The sequence below is a fragment of the Pararge aegeria genome, chromosome 3 (assembly GCF_905163445.1).
Source record: "Pararge aegeria chromosome 3, ilParAegt1.1, whole genome shotgun sequence".
Classification (NCBI taxonomy): domain Eukaryota; kingdom Metazoa; phylum Arthropoda; class Insecta; order Lepidoptera; family Nymphalidae; genus Pararge; species Pararge aegeria.
In genome coordinates this window covers 19,142,118-19,163,522 of record NC_053182.1, presented here as the reverse complement: position 1 = coordinate 19,163,522, position 21,405 = coordinate 19,142,118, and the positions used below count along the sequence as shown (strand labels likewise).

At 37.4% G+C, this 21,405-nt stretch overlaps 1 protein-coding gene across 4 annotated transcripts in view; it reads right to left on the bottom strand.

Annotated features, from left to right (window-relative positions):
- Positions 1–262: 262 nt before the first annotated feature.
- The window catches only part of LOC120637204 (zinc finger protein ush), a 303,666-nt gene continuing 282,523 nt past the window's right edge, over positions 263–21,405 (bottom strand). For all 4 annotated transcript variants that reach the window (XM_039908908.1, XM_039908906.1, XM_039908905.1 and 1 more), the window contains 2 exons: positions 3,564–5,446; positions 263–2,925 (listed from right to left, as the gene is read on the bottom strand). In XM_039908908.1, the coding sequence (XP_039764842.1) occupies positions 2,542–2,925; positions 3,564–5,411 (2,232 nt within the window). In that variant the 5' untranslated portion in view covers positions 5,412–5,446 and the 3' untranslated portion in view covers positions 263–2,541. The remainder of the gene's footprint in view (positions 2,926–3,563; positions 5,447–21,405) is intronic.

The following is a 21,405-nucleotide window of genomic DNA, read 5'->3' as shown; positions in this document are numbered from 1 at the left end:
AAAATAAAATAAATAAATATACTACGACAATACACACACCGCCATCCAGTCCCAAAGTAAGCGTAGCTTGTGTTATGGGTACTAAGATAACTGATGAATATTTTTATGAATAATATACATAAATATTTATAATATACATATAAACACCCAGACACTGAAAAGCATTCATGTTCTTCACACAAACATTTACCAGTTGTGGGAATCGAACCCACGGCCTTGGACTCAGAAAACAGGGTCTCTGCCCACTGCGCCAATCGGCCGTCAAACTTAAACGTTCTTCCGTTCTTTCTTAAACTAGCGCACTCTCGGGGGATTTATAATCTACATTCATTAAAATAACGATCGATTCTATGCTCAGATGAAAACGTAAATATTTCGAAAACGCATATTCGATTCGTAATCAATGTTCTCTTTAAAGAAATTATTAGGGGACTAGGCAAAGCACTGCTTATACAATAAAGTGCCACTTCCGCTCGATCGCTCGCTCGCTCGTTTCAAGTAGGTTTTTAAAATAAAGAGGTCAGGTAATTCTGGAGCGAACGAGCTTTAATTTTTTTTTTATTATTTCAGATGGTAATGAGAAATTTAGGTACAATGGTGCGTGTTTTTTAGGAGATTTCGGAGCGAGGGTTGCTGACGGTGATCAGTTTTTGAACTGATATGGAGTTGGTTCACCTTCAGTAACAAGAATGAAAATGGAGGCTCAAGGCGGTGGCGGCGGTGGTTCTATACCACAAGTCGGATATCTAGGCAGAAGATTTATCTTATTATTATTATTATGTTCAATAGTTAGAAGAATTTAAGAAGTGGCGAAATAGGCTTTAAATGAAAAATATAATACACGTTATACAAAATTCATAACCGCCAGATGATCACGATTGAATGACACCACATAACTAATAACATTTTATTTGGAATTCAGTGTCGCAGTTTATTTTAAGCGTTGCAAGTAATTATACTTTTGTATGCACTGATTTTTATTTTTATAGTATAAATAGAAGTATCAAGGCCACCTAATGGTAAGTGGAAACCATCCACTATAAACAGAGAAACATTTCTCAGGACTATTCCTCATTTTTTTTGTGCATATAAGCACAAAAAAAATGACTTGCAACGTGCCGCCCTGTGCGTACTTGTGGCGTAGGCTATAACCTAATGTACCTGTATTTTTTTTCTCTTGTCTCTAATTGATTATCGACATTTTGGCGCTGTAAGTTTAGCGCTGTAATACGAGAGTACATGGAAGTTGATGGAACTAAAATTTGAAACACGTAAACACTACAAAATTAATTCCAGAGACAACAGTATGTCAAATGTGGCGTTTATAATGGGGACTGACTGTCATTTTTTTAGCCAGCCAGCCCAGTGATAATAGAGGTGAGTGATGTAGTGTCATCCATTCAGCGGATAAAATGGAGGAGCCAGTAGACAGATAAAATATGGAATGAGCATTCGACGGCTTGGCAATGTTGGATAAAGTTCATCTAACAGTAGGCACCTAATTATATCAATAATAAACAAAAAAAATTACAAATAACAACAAACACAGAACAATCACTTAGAACAAATGGTAATAAAATTTTAGCTTTAATAATATTATATGCGACAGTAATATCTTTACACAATATATTTACAATTTGGTATTTTAACGTATACTAATACAAATGACGAAAGGGGTTAACTTTTTTATTTTTTTTTAACAAGTTAATTAATGATTTACAGTAACAATTACTTATTAATTATAACAAAATCTAAATAGGGCTGTATTTACATTAGCCGAGATTTCATTCGTTCCGTTCACTCAGTGATCTGTCACTTGAATGTCAAAACAGCGATTTGGCTTTGATATGCAGTACAGATAATGTCCTTAAATCGATATATTATAAATTTAACTTGATAAATTATTGCACATAACTCGAATAGTTCTGATAACGTGATTAATATTATAGAGACACATTAACATGTGTTTTAACGTACGGAAGCAAAGGAAGCTAAGATTGACGGTTTAAAACCTATTTAGGTTTAACACTTCAGCGATTTTGTTGTGAAATATATATGTTAATTTACTATTATTATTTTCATGCTTAGTTTTCCACCCGAATTAAATGGGGGTTGATAAAGAAAGATTTAAAGACTAATTTTAACGAAGAAGTTTAACAAAGAATAAGTAATTTTAAAAACATCCGCTAAGAATTGTGTTTAAAAAAATTTACCCTAAATGGGCTGAAATGGAGATTGCAAGATTACAAGAAACCCCAATGAGTGTTCTTGATTTTTGTTCGATTTTATTGCACAAGAATAAAATACAAAAGGCGAACTTAATGTCAGGCATCCTTTATCAGTCATTAATAGTTCATTCAAAATAACGTTTGAATGAACCAAGATTGACTGTTAGAGAAAGCTTAGCTATAACTTTAGCATTACCTTGACTGTCTTTCAAAGTTTGTATTGGAAAACGTAAATCAGTCAGTTATACGGTACGTGAAGAAAGTGACTATATAAATTTCACAACAAAATCGTCATATCGGTGTAGTCACCGCTTCATACGACCGACGCGTCCGTAACTCGCGCTGGCACGTTGTTATTGGCCGCAGCATCCTGGTTAGCTTTGCAGTAGAACTGCTTATGGGCTTTGTACGAGTTGACATATTTAAAAGAGATGTTACAAAACTTGCAGACGTTCGGGGAGTCTTCTTCGGTATCCGGCTCCTTCTTAATATCGACTGTAGGGATGGGGGACGTCTGCTCTTCGGACTCCGGCTCTCCGGTCCGGTGGACTAGGCGCGAGTGGCGCACAACGTTGCCGCGGTATGTGGAGGTGTACGCGCAGGAGCCGCACTGATGAACCCTCTCGCCCACAGCTGGGACTGGGGATGTCGTTTCACGAGTATTTTCCTCGACTACGCATGAGATGTAGCTCTCTTCCTGGAAAAAAGAGAGTTATATGTTAGGTTTCTATTTAGGTTTCGTTTATCGTTGGGCGCTCGACGCAAAAATTATACTAAAAAAAAGAAGCTATAAATAACAAAATCAGTTAAACCGCGTTGAACGATCAGGGGTACTTATGTATAATAAAATAACCTAACTGTAACCCCTTACAGGTTAGCCCGATACCATCTTTGATTGCATCATCACGTACCAGCAGGAGATTGAGATTGCTGTCAAGGGCTAACCTGTAATGGAACAGAAAAAACTACATTATGGCTCATCCACAATAATTTGATAAGGCTGAAGAGTTTGCATGTTGAAACTCTATTTGTATAATTTTTTAATAGCTACTGTTAGGCAAGTTGCTGTATCCCTCGCTCTTATAAGTAGAGGTACAATAATAAGGCCGATGAAGAGTAGCCGAACGTACCTTTGAAAATGTATTGGGTATAATCTTTGATACCTAATCTGTAACACCTATTTACCTGTATCAGCAAATAAATAAAATTGTATTGAATTGAATTGAATTGAATTGAATTGAATTGAATTGAATACTTTGAAAGAATGTATGATTGAATATTCTTTTATTGCACACCGCAAAAAGTACATAGTTTATTTAAGCTGTAAATACTAACCTGTAGATCAGCAGGCTTTTCCCTGAAGTGCATGCGTATGTGAGTACGCATGCCTCGCAGCGTGTTCCCTCTGTAGCGACAGATCGTGCAGCGAAACGCTTTCACTCCAGCATGCGCCTCCATGTGCCGCTGTGCCGCTGCTGCCGTAGGCGACACCACGTCACAGCACGGGCATTTCCACCCGCCTTCAGACCCCGATGCGGGCCTCGGAGCTTCGGGCATGCTGCGCGGAGACCGAGTCTCCCTCTTCGTACAATAATACAACTGGTGAGTTGTCAAATTATCCAGGGAGGTGAAATGTATACCGCACGCGAGGCAGATAAGCTGTCGGTACTGCGGTGGCGTGCCTGCCTCTGGAGGCACAGGACTGACTCTGTCATCCCCGCCGCCGGCCGAACAGTAAAAGCGTTTGTGTATGCGATAGTTTTCGAACTTGCAGAACACTATGTTGCACTCTTTGCACATTGACACCCCTTGCTTAACCAGAACTTGTGGCGGCACAGTTGCTACCGGCAAATCTGTGGCAAGTCTTAGTGCCAAACCAGAAGGTATGATCGGTGGAGGCACTGCTGGAGGAAATTTTTCTTCTTGAGGAGAAGGTATGCTCGGTGGTTTTGGTGTCGGTCCTCTTGAACTGCGTCGACTTCGTTTGGGAGAACTTTCTCCGCTTGGCGAGGAAGATCTCCTCGAAGGCGATGGCGTTCCAGGAGAGCCCGGTAAAGAAGGAGCGCATACTATTTGCTCAGGAGTCGTAGAACGCATCCTATTTTCCTTCTCGTGTTCATCTGTCGTAACAGATTCCGGAGTGCGTCGTACGCTCAGATCTAATGGTGTGGTGCCATCTCGAGATGGTTCACGTGGTCTATTCGCTGACTTTAAAACTTCGGGTTCCTTTACTTCAGTGTTTAGATTTGGTAACGCTCTGCTGAGGGGCTGGAATGTTCCATTTGGTAATAAAAAGCACGGAGTATCAGGATCCGGTAGAGTAGTACCAGGTAGCGTACTAGCGCTTCTCAATATTGAATATGGGACTATGAGAATCGGATTCGTCGGCAGCGCCAATGCATATTGATTTTGCGCAGGAGGAGTCGTCCCAGGAGATGGTGGCGTGGACCCTGATGTACTTGCTCTAGCTGCAGCTAATGCTTGTTTCACCACTTGTCGCGTATTGCAGTAATGTGCTTTGTGAGCCCGATAAGTTTTAATTGACGTGAAATGTATGTCACAATCCATACAATATCGATCCTGCGACGGCTGCCCTTCAACAGTTTCTCCATTAGAAGTTGGGGGTGGAACGGGAGTACTGCTGCTAACGGGTGACGAAGAATGCATTCGCATGTGGCGATTTAAACTAACTTTTTTGTCAGCGCTGTATGAGCAATAGGTGCAAGCGTATTGCTTGCCTAATGGTCGCGGCGTTTTTGAGTCACCGCTCGACTCATCGGCTACTGCCTCAGCAGTTGTCTCAGTGCCGTCTGGTTTCGTTCTCCTTTTGGAGCAGTAGTGTTCTTGGTGTGCTTGAAGAGTACTCAGAGAGGAATAGCGTATTCCACAAGGTTGGCACATGTATCCAGGAGGTGTAGAGGGAAACAGCGCTGGAAAGCTTGCGGCCGTAAGAGCTAAATAGTCTCGCGGTTGTTGAACGGGTGGTGGCGGGGGCGACGGGGTCGGCGGCTCGTGCTTCAGAGATGTAGCTTCCGGTGCGAGCGCCGGATCGGTCGCCAGACTCGTATTGAGACGTAATCGTGGCGGAGAAGCGGCAGTAGAACCTTCAGAAACCGGCGATGCCCCACCACTGGAGGCGACTCGCTCCCCACCAGAGCTCGGCGTTCGGGGTTCTCCTGACATCGCCTCGCTCTCGTTTCCCCATTCCTCGTCCTCACCTGAAAATAAAAATAAACAAATTAATATCGAATACGGCCATTACCGATACGTAAATGGAATTCAGAGTAGCCGATTCGAGTAAAAAGAATCGACAATATCAGTTCTTATTAGTGTTGTTAATAGTAGAGCGATGGTAGGTTGGCAGCGCTTTTCCCGCGATAGTCGACACTCGTCACGTTTCACTGCTATCTGTCGACGTCAGACAGATCAGGTCTTTGGTCGAGGCATACATTAGCGCTCCTAATTGAGACGTGCTCGCTGTATGTAAATGGTTCTGCGTGGGTGGGGAATAGGGTTTTGAGTTATGCGACCAATGTTCTGCCGTTTCCGTGCATCGACGGAATATAATGGCCGATACAATAACGTGAACCGGTCGCGCAACCCCTGTCCGTCAACATTGCGCGTGAGTATTTCGACCATTGGCAAACAGAACAAAAAGTTAACGGCCCTTGTTGTAATTGGATCTGATTTCCAGAAAACGTTCGCTCACCTTCCTTTTTGAGCGACAACGATCTCGAGCGGGCGAGGAATTAACCTATCTTTCGCGCAGCGATCTCAGCTCAAAACGCCAATTAATGAGAGGCTCAACTTCATTCTCCTGCCCCTGTGAAGATCATTATATGGGCACGACAGAGAGATGGACGCGACGATTGGTGCGCGCGCCGACCGCCATCTCGCGGTAACGAATGCCAATTGAATCGGATTGCGTTCGGGTCACGCTATCCTAGTCACAGCGCATTTGATTGGCCGCTGCGATTCCGCGGTGACGTGCGATTGGCTCCGTCAGTGCGCGATTTATCCGCCGGTTTAATGTCGTCGTCATACCGAACGCGAGTTTATCGCAGTTCGTTAGTTGCGTTCGAGCTCCCGTTTTTGCTTAAGTAAGTTATAAGTTGTGATTGTTAAGAAAGGTTGAATGTTCAATCAGATAGATGGCGTGACTGGGTGTCGTTTGAGCAACTTTCGCGCGACCGAATGTCGATTCGTTAAATGATATTCATCAGCGTCCTTTTGTCTTTATAAGCACGTCAAATAATGTGGCTTAAACGACTTCTGTATGAGGGGGCAGGCATGCAATTGACATAACTATTTTGTTTGAAACGTCTACTTAGTGCCCGCATTGCTTGGGAAACGATATCGTTCCATAGCTCGGATGTAAAGTGAAGTTTAACGTTACAAAGGTTGTTTTGTTGTAGTTACTTTCTGCATTTGAATTTGCCTTAGCCAGTCTTTAAATAATTAACACTGCCACATAAAATGCATTCCTGAACAATGGCAAAGAAGGTAATCATCAGTGGTGTTTGTGTGGAATAAACAGATAATATCTTATTGTGAGATACCTTTATTATATCTATCGTTAGTCGTAAAGAAGTAACTTGAGCTACTTAGAGCGAATAAGGTACTCGTATTTTGTCTACACTTTATTTAATTAATTAAAGAACTAGAAATGATATTACTAATACTTTAAGTACCTACATCGGTACGTTCTTATCTATAGTTGAAAATATATCTTCCTACCAGGGTACTTAATTATTTTTTACATTACTCTAACGCAATAAAACAGCATCTTATTCCAAATTGTTTACGTTGATAAAGGTATAGACAATATTTAGGTAACATTAAGCGGTAGTAGAACCTTCAGAAACCGGCAATGCCCCGGTTACAGCTATGATATACCTAATCTAACCAGTCAAATTAGTCAGTTATTGGAATCAGTTCCTGTAGCCAACATACTATTTTTTAATCATATTGATAGTATCTAACTGAGATTAACGCGTTCAAACATACAAACTCTTAAGCTGTAAAATACTTATTATTGCGTTTGAAAACTATTAAAATGCACTAACATGTCCGAAACATAAGCACCATTAAAAAGCCATTCAAAATTCTGTAAGCCGCACTAACATCGAACACGTGCCTATACATGTGAAAAAAAAAACGAACCCGCCATCTTGTCCTTACATTTATCAGATCAGAGATCAGGGTCCAATTAAAATAGTCGTGCATCGAGGTAGTCACAATCGCTGCTGATAACGATCAGGTACTGTGACGCCGGTGAGCGATCACCTAGAGAACGATATCTTGTATCATTCACTCACTACTTGTGATTTCGAAAACATTTTTATTTAAACAATAATGATAAGTTTGTATACAACTTTATTCTAGTTAAACAACATTAAGAATAACTTTAGTTTTATTTTACCTGTAGGTATATATCATACTTAGGGTACAGGACGTGTTGATATAATTAGTACAAATGCGATCTTGGCAGCCCCGCGTATGTAAAGTCTATTTTTTCCTTACTTTTTAAAATAATTTAGATATTTAGATTGACATTACATATTTGAAAATTTAATGTATGTTCATATACTAAAAATAAATAAATTAAAAAGCCATTTATTCTACTACCATAATTATCATTTTTTGTTAAGATTAATATTAATGTTAGTATTACATATTGTTATTATTTGTCATTAATTAATAATTAATTTATTCCTTTATTTTAATTCACAGCTTATTTATAAACATTATACACAAATACAATAATTAAAAGCATGCCCTAACTTATAGCATCTACACTAAGTGCAATATACTAGACTACATAAAATAAGTAATTCATTTAAAGGAAATTGTATACAATTTTACGATAAACTACCAGTTGATATCTTGGAGATGTCTCTTAAAAAGTTCAAAGTTTGTATTAAACGTAAGCTTATAGAAAAGTCCTATTATAGTTTTAAGGACTACGTCAACGACAAAAAGGCTTGGGTTAAAAGTATTGATCTAACCAGGTTGCTTCTTAAACAATTTTTATTTTCTTAAACAAACGTCTATGTATTGTCATATGACAATGTGAGATGGTATTAACAAAAAACACAACCGGCTAAGTTTGTTGTGGCCTTCTTCTTAGACTAATTTTTGGCGCATTTGGAACCCTCGTACCTTTGGTTTAAGTTGACGAATTTAGTTATCGCCATCAACTCACTTCTATGTCATATTTTACATGTAATGTACGCATCAAAAGTGCCATCTATGTGCCTATTTGAATGAATAAATATTTGAATTTGACTTTGACATTAAATCAATGTATATGTAGAAAAAGCCGTCCTACTCTTTAAGTCGAATCTTCAGCGGTTTCACATTAATAAATTAGCGGCGCGGAGTGGGAACATTAACACAATCTGCCGGCTCGTGTGGATCGCGCATCGCTGCTGGCATTTAAAGCCTTTTATAATATCGGTTTACGCCATCAATTTTCTGTACGTGGCTTTTAAAGTTGTACAAGCATTCATGTCGTCCTGTTTCATTTACCATGTCTTCCTGCCACAGATCTGTATGGTCTTGCACAGAATTAAGAACAGGCAGAATTCGTGTACACGACTAAAAATTAAGCAGGTTGATTTAACAGTCCCTTGAGAGCATTATGGAGAACTCTCAGGCATGAATGTCACGTTGTTTTCCTTCACCGTTGAAGCAAATGATTTTAATTGCTTAGAACGCACATAACTCCGAAAACTAAGAGTTGCGTGCTGGGGATCAAACTAAAATATCACATAAATAATTAAAATATCACTAGCTTCAACGGTGAAGGAAAACATCGTGAGGAAACCTGCATGCCTGAGAGTTCAACATAATGTTCTCAAAGGTATGTGGAGTCCACCAAACCGCACTGGGGCAGCGTGGTGGACGGCCTTAACCCCTTCTCATGGGTGTAGATCCGTGTTCCGATGATGATGATGAAGAGTAAAAATCCCACTATTTAGTGGTCTAGCTCTAACTACTAATGCAGTGCACGCTAAGACGACAAATGACAGTTTTTTTCCGACTACCTTGAAACTTACTGTCAAATTGTGGCCAACTTACACTATATTTAAAAAAAATATAGCCTATGTGCTATTTTGGTATAAATAACCTACATTACTGTCAAGTTTTATCAAAATCCATGCAGTAGTTTTTGCATGAAAGAGTAACAAACATCCATCCATCAATCCATCCATCCATACAAACTTTCGCACTTATAATATTAGTAGGAAGTAAGATATTACAGGTCACCTCGTGATCCGTCAAACAGACCTTCAACGTCACTACAACATTGGTAAAAAAAAAAAAACTTTTACACCAAAGTTCGCAAGCAATCTACGCGGCTGAATCTTAGCGAAATGTCAGCCTGCATTGTGGGTCCAGATAAAAAAAAGCTCCCTTGTCTATCACCCGCAGTGATCTCCTGCAAGTGTCTGCGAGAGGACGGACGTCGTGCGTCACGATCGGACGGCATTTACATATCGCGGGTTCGATTCCGCTATCGAGTTACGCCGCTATTTGTAAGCTGTATATTTTAATGGCTTAGCTCTTTGCATTCACAACCGAATAGCGGATAGTGTGGCCATGAATACGTAAAGAATAGAATAGAATAGAAAAACTTTATTGCAACACAACACAAAAGAAAAACACAAGGAAAATAGTTATAGTACTACTGGGTTGCAAAGGCGTCCTTATCACTAAAAGTGATATTTAAAAGGCAACCTAAGCGTACGATGCCGATAAAAGGTGGAAAGAGGATGGTGCATAAAAACAACAAAATAAAAATAAAAAGTTAAATTACGGGAATACCAGGCAAATATGCACGGTACAATTTATAATTCCTTCAACATTTTAACACCACAAAATAAAGGAAGTAGTAAATAAGGGAATATAACGAATAAAGGGGAGCAGCGTTCCCTTTACTACTACTATCATCTACTGCGATCATCTACTGGGACAAACCCTCCCGTTGGGAGAAGCCTTTAGTCCAGCAGTGGAATGTTATAGGCTATTGTGGATGATTGACGATGTGCATTGTTAAGTTAAGCTTCTGAGGATGCATCAGTGTCGTAGCACAACGTGCACACAGAGTGCGATTTGGAAGATCCCTGTGGCGTGCTGTGAAAAAGGGGAAGAACTTATAAATTTTACCGTGCAGATTTGCCTGGTTTTCGCGGACAATATCAAATTAAGGTTAATGTTGTATGGTCATCGTGGATTATAGCAAAATAAGCTTAGTGCTCTCGCCCGTGTCTATTTAAATCTATTATGTCTAATGTACTTGATCCGTGAATAAGTAATAAGAAGTTGCGCTTGCCAATTGATCACATCAACAAATTACCGGTCTACTACAGAACACGGGTCTCTTCCCACGATAAGAAAGGAAGGCCGTAGTCCATTACGCTAGCTCAGTGCGGGTTGGTGGACTCCACACACCTTTGAGACAATTATGCAGAACTCTCGGGCATGCAGGTTTCCTCACGACGTTCTCCTTCACCGTTGACGCAAGTGATATTTTAATTACTTAAAACGCACATAATTTCGGAAAGTTAGAGGTGCGTGCTGGGATTTGAACTTGCCTCCCCGAAAGGGAAATCGAGCTCGTATACAATGCGCTATCACCAGTGGCGTGCACAGGGTTTTCGACCAGGGTATGCATAAAGCCGGTACATGGCATAAAATGGAAAAATTCCCCTCCAATACGACTGATATAAAATTATTTGGGTATGCAGTGCTTTTGTGCATGTATGAAATGCACGCCACTGGCTATCACCGCTCCAGGCTTACAGACTTCCAATAGTATTGCCTCTAAGTATGATAAAAAATAACCGAGATTAAATGTTTATTATGCTTGTCACAAGCATATCACAGTCCACATTTAGTGTGAGGTATAAGAAAGGCAGGCGGAGTGTGGAGCAAAAACTTCGCCTCACGAAGGTAGATAAACATTCCCGCGCCCTCCGACATATAAATCTAGATGGCGTGACGTCAGCGCGCGATAACACCCACATATTAACAAAACAGGTCCACTGAAATGTAAGGAAATATGTTCTTATTGAATGAATGAAACTACTGTTTCCGTTTCAGCCATTGCTTTGTGATAAATGACTAAGACACCGGGATGTATCTTTGCATCGTTCGAGTCCATGTAGGACTGAAGTGTATCGAAAAAGCAGTCATATTTATATCAAAATACCCACCAACTAAATGTCATGAACATTGGTTGTTTATCAAATATAATATTAATTCTTTCTTGAAAACTATCTATTAACTATTTAATAAAATATCTGGCAAATATGAATTTGTAGTTATCAAAAGTTTAATTATTTACCAACTTTATAAATTTACTGTAACATTTGACAACAGGTATATATGCATCGGTAAAGTATATATATTTTTATTAGCCTGCGTGGACTTTAGAATTGGGACTAAAGCTTCGCTCGCTAACAATTTTTAATCTAACCACGGAAGCTGTTTGATAGATCGGTATAGAAAATTAGAAAGTTCATGTCCTTTTTCATAGCATAGGTTACATGCATACAAAATTTCAAAGCTGTCCGCCCGCTGTTTAGCCCTAAAAAAAAATTATTTTCACAATTTTCCCTCGGGAACTACTTAAGGAATCGGGATAAAAGGTAGCCTATGTTCTTTTGCATGTCAAAGGCAACAAGCATGCCATATTTCATTCAAATCCGTTCAGCCGTTTTTGCGTGATTGAGTAACAAACATCCACACTCACTTTATAATATTAATATAAACAATTTTTTTCTTACTTTTTAGTGTAAAGTGTATTATTCAAATTGTTAAGAAAATAATAAAAAACACACAAACGCAAAGAAAAGCTCTTTCTTTATTGACTATTGACTATTTATCCAACTTCTTTTTTTATATTTTACACTAAAAAGGTTTAAAAAGATTGTTTGGAATACAAGTATACAATATACAAGTTATACAATCCAATTTTTTCGGCAGCATGAAATTAAATTTATTTATTGGTTTATGGTTGGGAGGGATACCCACCCAACTACCATGTTTGAACAATTTTTCAATTTTTGATTTTCGAAAATTTTATTAAATTTTGTCAAAAAATTTACGGACCAAGTAGATTGTAAATTGGAAACCAAAGCCTCTAAATAGAGCAATAAATACTTTGTAGGGCATGAAACGAATACATTCTACAAAGTGCCCTGAACCTTAGACCAAGCCCTTTAAGGGAATATAATGGAGAAAGGGGAGTAGCGTTCTCTTTACTAGTACTACTACCATCTACTGCGATCACCAACCCGTCAGCCCAGCGTGGTGATGACAAACCCTCCCGTTAGGAGGCTAACCTAAGGTGTTCAGCCTTTTTTTTTTGTAATTAGGAGGGGAAAATCCTCATGGACATCCCTATGGATAGTGTCGGACTTCTACCAACTAAAAACCCCTCCTGCCTTATACACGTTAGTGTACCTGCCTTTTGTCCTACCACTAACGTCGGTGTCCTTTCACATTCCCTCACTTTCGTCACTTTCCTTTACTTTTATTATCTCTTTCATGTATTTTCTTATACATTCCCATTTCTCTGATGACTCGAGCATTACGGAGGTTAGGTTTTCTGTCTTTATTTCACTTCCTATTTCCTTCTTCACATTCTCCCTTGAAAGTGAAACAGGGCATCTGTATCATCATCTATGTTCTGCATCATCACACGGGTGTTTATAATATATGCAATTACTACTTACTCTTTCCTTTATGCGTGCTATATATTGCATAAAAACCCTATGACGCCCCATGACCTATAAAAACCCGATGATCTAAGGTTAGCCTTAACAAGTGCTTCAATTTTCAATTTTAACTGAGACGTACATTCAAGGTCTCGATCTCTTGCAGATAAAAAAATTATTAATCATATCTGTTATTTAACGTAACGTTATATTATAATACCGTGTCGGTATTCGTAAGTCCGTTACTGGAAAGTTTAATTTCCGCCTTATCGTTCCGATCTCACACGTGCGTTATAAGGATTTTTCCTTTTTAATTATAACCGAATAGTTAAACTTAACATTGATTTATGAAAACTAAACTGGACATGAATGGATATGGCTTATTATAGACTTCAAATTTTCATCATCATCAGTCAAATAAAATTTAAACGTGCGTAGAGGTTACATTGCCGAAAATCTGTTTGGTATGGAGTATAAGGATTGAAGAAATTATAAATTACGACATATAGATTCTCCTGCTTTTTGCGGAGAAAAGCAAATTAAGCTCAATTTTCATAATACATCATGGAATTCCGCGAAGTAACACCCATGCCTGCTTCTATCCAATATATATACATATATATATATATACATATATATATATTGAAATTATGTATTTATTTGGGTCTTTTCTTATCCAATATTTAATATTATACGAATTTTCCATTGATAATTAAAAATATTATGTCGTTTCAGTGAATTCCTGCAGTCGCTTTATGTTGTCGGTCTAGCCAGTAGGCGGTCTTCCAGGGTCGTCATCAGCATTTTGACACGCCAATGCCAATCCGATTCTCTCAGCTATGGAGTTAAAGAAGCACTCTCAACTCAACAACATCGGAAGCTATATAAAAGAGCAACTACTGAGTTTCTTGCCGGCTCTTCTCGGTAGAATCTGCTTTCCGAACCGGTGGTAGAGTCACACAAACATGCATACTTGACGTTTCAAAAGTGCTTATAAAGTAGGCCTACTTGAAATAAATGAATTTGAATTTGAATTTGAATTTGAATTTGAATTTGAATTTATACAATTAATCCTATTAATAGCTTGGCAACTCTTTGAGTTATGTCGGTAATTTTGGTTCTTAATACGAATCTTCTTGTTTATAATTTAGGTAGTTTATTGGATACTAATTTTTACATGTATCCCAGGAATACACCTCTGACTTTACAGAGTTACGTGCGTTTTAATAGGTATCTGGTAAATACAATGAAGTATGACTTGCTTTAACGATGAAGGAAAATTAAATGATGAAAACTGCATGCCTGAAATCTCTATATAACGTTCTCTAAGGCGTGTGCCCACTAATCCGGACTTTGCCAGCGTGGTGGATTACGACCTAATCCCTTCTCGTCTTCAGACTGGTAATGTTTTGATAATGAAGATGATGGTAAAATAACGCGGCAATGTACCGCTCACTTGACGGTAAGTCTTTGCGGGTGAAGCGTTCTTACACTTTTACCACATCCGAGGGATCTTTAACTTTCTTCGCGGATCCACGCGGCAATTCCATGTGGCAACACCTTATGAATATTAACTTGCATTCTACATCAATCATACTGCGCGAGATCTTGTGCCAGATTGCGCCACTCGTTATGAAAGGGTTGCTTTGGCTTTTGGCTGACGAAACGAGGCCTTAGCCGTCAAAATGTGGAGGGTCGAAGACGGTGCTCCAGTATGTAATATGTAGATACACTTAATCGAAAAATAATTACATGCGAAAGCTTTGTACAAGTTGAGTTATAAATCTTTACTTTTTTTTGAAATAGCTCAATGTTTAAAATTGAGGAACCTACCAAAGGAAAGGAATTGATATAAGTGTAAAATTTTAACAAAAAAGTATCAATAAAAGCACACGATGTAAAAAATAAACTTTTATTTCGCAGCTTTTGAACGCTTGATTTTTTGTTTTTTTTTATATTCTAACTATACAAAAACAGCATCCATAACAAGCTTGCAGCTTTTCAGGAAGATAGTTTTGAAAAATAAATAAATATTAATTTATTTCAGACCATATTAAGTCCTTACTATGTTACTAATAGGGTTTTTTAGTAAAGATTTCGTATCCTGTAAGAGTTGTTATTGTGTTGTTGTTGTTGTTGTTATAAATTCTTAAATTGCCATCCTTTAGCTATCTAAAATACGAGGTTATGGCCTCTCGTTATTCAACCAAAGTGGCAAGATTGCAGCGTGCCTTTCAATGCCAAAAATTAATAACTAGTCTAATCCGACATCTTCAGATACAGGATTAAACTTTTGAACGTGACTAAGTTTGTCATGGGCCCTTCTCAGACCAGGGCGCGTTTGGAACCCTCCTAGCTTTAGTTTTAAGTAAACGAATGCTGTTATCAGCATCACTAACATTGTTAACATTTTAAATGTATGAACAAATGATTAAAATAGTTTTGAATTTAGAATTCAGAATTTTGATAAGTATGGGCTATATATACTAACTTCATCTGATCTGGGATTGTAAGATTTTGGATCAGATTAATAATATGGGGCATATTTTTTTTTTATTTAATAATTATCATTATTCAATGTAATTTTTTATTTTGTCTCTTTAATTTATTTTTAATTTTATATTTATGACATGCCATTTTAATCAATTTATTCTACAATTATAATTTTAATTCGTTATTGTATTTTGTTAGTTATTTCATTTTCTTTTCTCTAATATTGTTATTTTAAATGTATTACTACGGGCTTTGCCGGAAATAAAGAGATTATTATTATTTTTATTATTATAAGCCTATAGCCGTAAACATAGGCCAGAACTTAGAACCCAAAATATAGGTAATAAAAAAAACTGCACTATAATTAACTACTCGCGTGGGCTGCTCAGTAAACCAGTAGTTATTTATTAAAATAGCAGCATATACTTAGACGTATTTACACATGCAATCTTTTACGCAAAATGATTTATTGAAACTTTTCTGATCCTTGGTAGTTAAATAAAGTGATGCTTTTTTTTGTAAGCTGATAAGCTTTCCAAACGGAAAGATGAAAAATAATTATATTTCAGATAATTTCACAAAACACCGAATGTGTAACGAAAAGCGCATTGCGTGAAACATGACGTGAAAATATTAGTGTCACTTAGCCGCAACGCTAACCCGCAATTTGCGGATATAAACTTTGAGCCGCCGCACAATTTGTATGCAAAATAAATTCCCTGAAAAAATGCCTCACATGTACCAGTCATGCGATCGACAATCACACAATCGCGAAACGTTCATATTCTCGTATCGGTCCAAGAGCTGGTGAAGATATCCGATACGGTGCTTAATAAAAGCATAATGTTTAGGATTGTTCCTCTACCTAACCAGCTTACCTGCCGGCTGTAGGATAAAATAGACTCAAGACGATGACAAAACCAGTTGATGGAATCTAAGAGGTTTCAGAATTAACTTCGTTTTATTAATTTTATATTGCAATTCATTATTAAATGTGAATATAAATTATTAACAGTTTCGTTATTATATACTAGACCATTATAATATTACACAAAACGTTTTTCCAAGGAGTTCCGAACTCCACGGTTTTGTGCCGCGGTTACTTGCGACTTTTTTAATGTCACCTACGCAAAATCGGCCCCGCAGCAAGCTATTTCGCTAACCTATAGATAACTACATCTTCTCCATTTATGATTTGGTCCCGTGAAGCGCTCAGCGACATCCGACGACGACCTTACTTATCAGATGCTTAGTTAATAACCACATTTCAGAGATAGATGCAATTGGATATATACAATGTATTGCATACGCACACACACTTAAGAAGAAATACAAATTAAGTAATATTAATTGTTAACTATTGGAATGCAAAGACGGTTTGATATAATAACAAATGGAACGGAGCACAGTCTCTTACTAAGCACATCATAGATTTCCGCCACCAGCTCCGCAGCTACACTCTCCGGTGCGCTGGTCCGATAGGCGCGGGTCTACGGCGCCGTAACTCAGAAACAAGCAAACACGGCACCAGCCCATTTGCATAACTATCGACTTTTTAAATCTATGCAAAACGCGACGATACGCCCGCGCCGCGCTCACGAGCACCTACCCTCACATTTAAAAAAAATATAACACATGCGATTCCATTATAACACTGTGCCACTTCGGATAAATAAGTACTGATTCAAAGACCTTTGCTATTTTAATTACCTCTAGTTGTCAATTGCGTTATACATGCAACTTCTGAATCAAACTATTTGACAACTCTAAAAATAGTTCTATCTTTTGCCAGATGATACGACGCGCAAATGACAGCACTATTCATCCGTTAATTTAGTTAAACAGAGGTTTTTATCGGAAAAACTACCCTAAAGAGCTAACGCTACTTTACGCTATTTAGCGTTTATGAGGTTTTGTACTGAAAATGAAAAATGTTGCCAATGTTGTAGGTACACTAATCTTTTGAGTAAATTGACAGGTAATGCGTTCATTTTTACTTATGCTATAGTATTAGTACTAATAGCAGTGACCTGACGATCCTCCAACATAAAAATATCTGTATCATCTGTCCATCCGTTACAACCGATTAATTTAATTTTCTTTATACATTATTATTTATTATACTATTCATATTGTTATTATCATGCTATTTCTGTTAATATATTGATTATACTTTTGTTCTTTTCAGTTTGGTGTTATTGACAATCATTTATTTATAGAAAATTAAAAAAAATACCCAAATTGGCGATGGTACTGATACGTAGATACGTATCGATTCGATAAACGGTAAAAGTTGCGTACACGCAACGCTGGAGGCGTCAAAAGTGGGCGGTGCTTGTGACGTACGACGTGACGGAATCCCGCGTCCAATCGCGATCGGATCTCGATTTTAATTATACGAATCGAGAACATCGAGTCGGGTCTATCGAATATTAATATGTCGATTGCGAACTTCGAGATAGCGTTGTTCTTTGATTCGTTCTTAGCTTATACGAAAATCGCGTGCGTAAAATGCGTAATGCGACGACGCTAGCGACATTCCGCGAACAAGATTGGAGATAACGTTCCGCAAAAGATGCGCGATAGGGAACTGGGAAAAATGAAACAAGACATTACCAATTCGTGAGTCGTGACGAAGCGGTTACAAATTCACGGTTTCCGTTTTTTGGTTTCGATGTGAGAACCTCTTTAATACTTTTAATCGGTAATCGAATAAAATTTATTATCTAATAATACTACTATTATTTCAACGTTAATTTTTTCAGGTAAGGCATTCATAATCCTTTACAAAAGATCCCTCAATCCATGACCTTATGAATTGAACGAACGAAAACGAACTTTGCCATTTTTCTCTTTTATGCATCTCTACTTCCTTCTTCTTCTTCTTTGAGTTAATGGCTTTTTGTCATGCCGGAACGGCACAGTTTACTTCGCCAATGACGGGTGGGTAGCTTGAAGAAAACACAAAGGAGGATGGTGAAAATGTCTTGAGACTATTTTAGTTCGCAAAACAATAGCAGGGTAGCGTTTTAGTAACTGTTAATAATGACCCACCTAATAGTGACATGTGTCATCTATGCTACTTTAGGAATAATTACCTTCATAAATAAAAGTTTGATCATAAAATTTTTGTAAGTATATGTTATAAAAAGCTTTATCATCATCTACCTAATTTGCTTCTAGACGTGACGACTTAGACGTTTTTTTTTTTTGTATTAGAAAGTCAAGACCTACAAGCTGACACAAATAAGGTTTAAAAAAATATATGAATGCAAATTTTAATAAGCTTGGTGGAAATAAAATTTCCACCAAGTGTATGAGAAGGGTAAAGTTTATTACTTTTGATTATATAAGTGTAGGCACCCACTAAGGTAATACAGCCTTAATTAGAAATGAATTTCAATTAATTAAATTATCAAATTTTATTATAGTCGTAACAAAATACAATCATAACTACAATAGTCAATTATCTAAATCAGAAACACAGGTATCTATCTATAAAGTCGCGAACGAATCAATGTAGCGATCTTTAAAAAACCGCTGCATCAGAACGGTTACGTCAAATGATCTTTGTTACAACACTATCTCGATAAAGGATACCATCTTTAGCGCACGCCTACGACACGAAAATAATTAACTAGAGGTTCACCGTCAAACATCGTGTTCGACATCGGCTACTCCCATACCAATTACTACCGACAATCGATCTGTAGAGAAAAAAACGGCCCAACACTATTCCCGGCCGGTTTGAAAAAAGAACAAAGCATGTGAACGTGTTAACGAGGCTTGATGGATCGGGCTACGATCTAATACCACCTATACACACCAATGCAGTATGCAGTTGTGCCGTTCTTATACTTAATGCGCTTTTATTGTTTTAGTCACTTCGGAAGCATTCCATTTTTGAAATTAAAGCTACTTATGGCCTTATGGAGGATGATATAACATTACGAATTGTCGATACCTATGTATTTATAAGGTTGGCTTAGAATGTCTGAATACTCCATAGATGCAAGAAAAGTACATAGGTACATACTATTTGAGTGGCTCAGTCATTAATTCGAAATATAGTCAAAGTTCGACCCTAAATAAGGGTCTACATGAGAATAACTTAGAGGTAACTTTAACTTAAGGTGAAGAACTATAAACGCAACATAACGACCAAAGCACAAAAATGCATAGAGATTATAATATGCTAGCGAGTAGGTAAAATGTGTAGATTCGATGTCACTTCTGATTTGTCATTTTATACTTGAAATATAAAAATTGATTGGCTCACCGTCCAGTTTTGATGGATCAGGGTACGATCTAATAGGCACGAACCATAAATACCAATGAACATTGATAGCAAAGTGTTTTTAATTGAAATTTATGGTTGCGAGTTATGTGTATATAGTCTGAGATTCAATGACGCTTGCGATTTTTAATTTCATATTGGAATAATATAGGAATGAGTGTCAGGGCGTCGATAAAGTACCTTCTTATACGGTAGAGATCAGTAATTAATAAAAGTGCGTAGTAATTATTAATTTATCGTTGCGAGTAAGGTTTCTACATTGGTTTTGAATAATCTATTTCTGATTTATTGTTCAATATGAATTTTTAAAGTAAATGTTTCATCTTTAATGCTATCTTAGGTTGCGAGGTTAATTCTTGTACATCTATAATATTAATCAACTTCTTCCATAGTTTAAAATATTATCTAGATAAAAAAATATCTAGATTTCTGTAATGTGCAAGTTTATAATTCCTCTCTATTTAGTGACTTGTAAGGATCACACGCTTCTATGATGAAGGGCATATGTCGTATAGAAAGCGCTTCCCAACATCAATACATTGAGATTCGAATAGTTTTTTATTAAAATTTATTACCCGACACCCTTCATAACGCGACGGAACATACGACAATAACCGATCCAACTGATAAAGAGCTAAAGAACTGTTGCCTCAACGAATAAATCACCAGCTTGTCTGACATTTATCGATATCGAGTTTTTTGCGCGGTAGGTAGGTACGTACCTATTTATATTTAAAATTCGAATTTAATCGTCCGCTAGCTTAGATACCAAACCAAAGATACACAGTTTCCTTATAAATTTCGATCGATTGACATAATATAATAGGTAGGTACCTAATTTACAATATAATACTATAACTTTTTCGTTTATAAAAGCCAATTTGGACCGTCAAAGTGTCTAGTTGCCAACTTGGGTTAATACTGCTTAATCAACGTTATTGACTGATTTACCACGTTGCTACTAAGACAAACTAATCTCAAAGAAACCGTTACCGTTACCGTTGTTTCATAAATATGGAAACGAATTATTTCCCAAATAAGCAGTTGTATTTTTGTTACTTCAATAGCAACAGTGTATCTTGCTTTTCTTAAATCAATGGCGAAAGGTACCTATTTATATTTAATAAATTCGAATTTAATCGCTTGCCGTTATCGCGCCAAATTGCTAGCGCTCGCAAGATGGCGCTGATAGCGCGAAAGGTTTCACATTGTAATTTGTATAATTAAAGAAAATCGCGGGCGAGCGATCGGAATCGGATGCGATTTAACAGATTCAATCGAGATGATGCGATACATGTATTAATTTTGACGGTAAAAATTAATAGCGCAGCGGGAGTCTTAACCTTAACTTTAAAGCAAATGTGAGAAGTTTATTAGGGTTCGCGTATCAAAGAACCGGACCGCTGTTGTTGTGATAATTAGAATTGCAATTCTTTGTCATTAGTAACCCTAATTGTATTATGTATCTGTGTAAAACCATAATGTCAAGTTTTAATTATTTTAACAAAAGAAGTGTAACCAACCTACTTTCGAACACAAAATAGTTTTTGATTTGGTTACGGCCTGACAATAAATTAAAAATAGATGCAGGCTTACATTCTAAAGAGGATAATATAAGTTACACATTCAGTTTGATCTACGATTTTTGTTCGAAAACAAA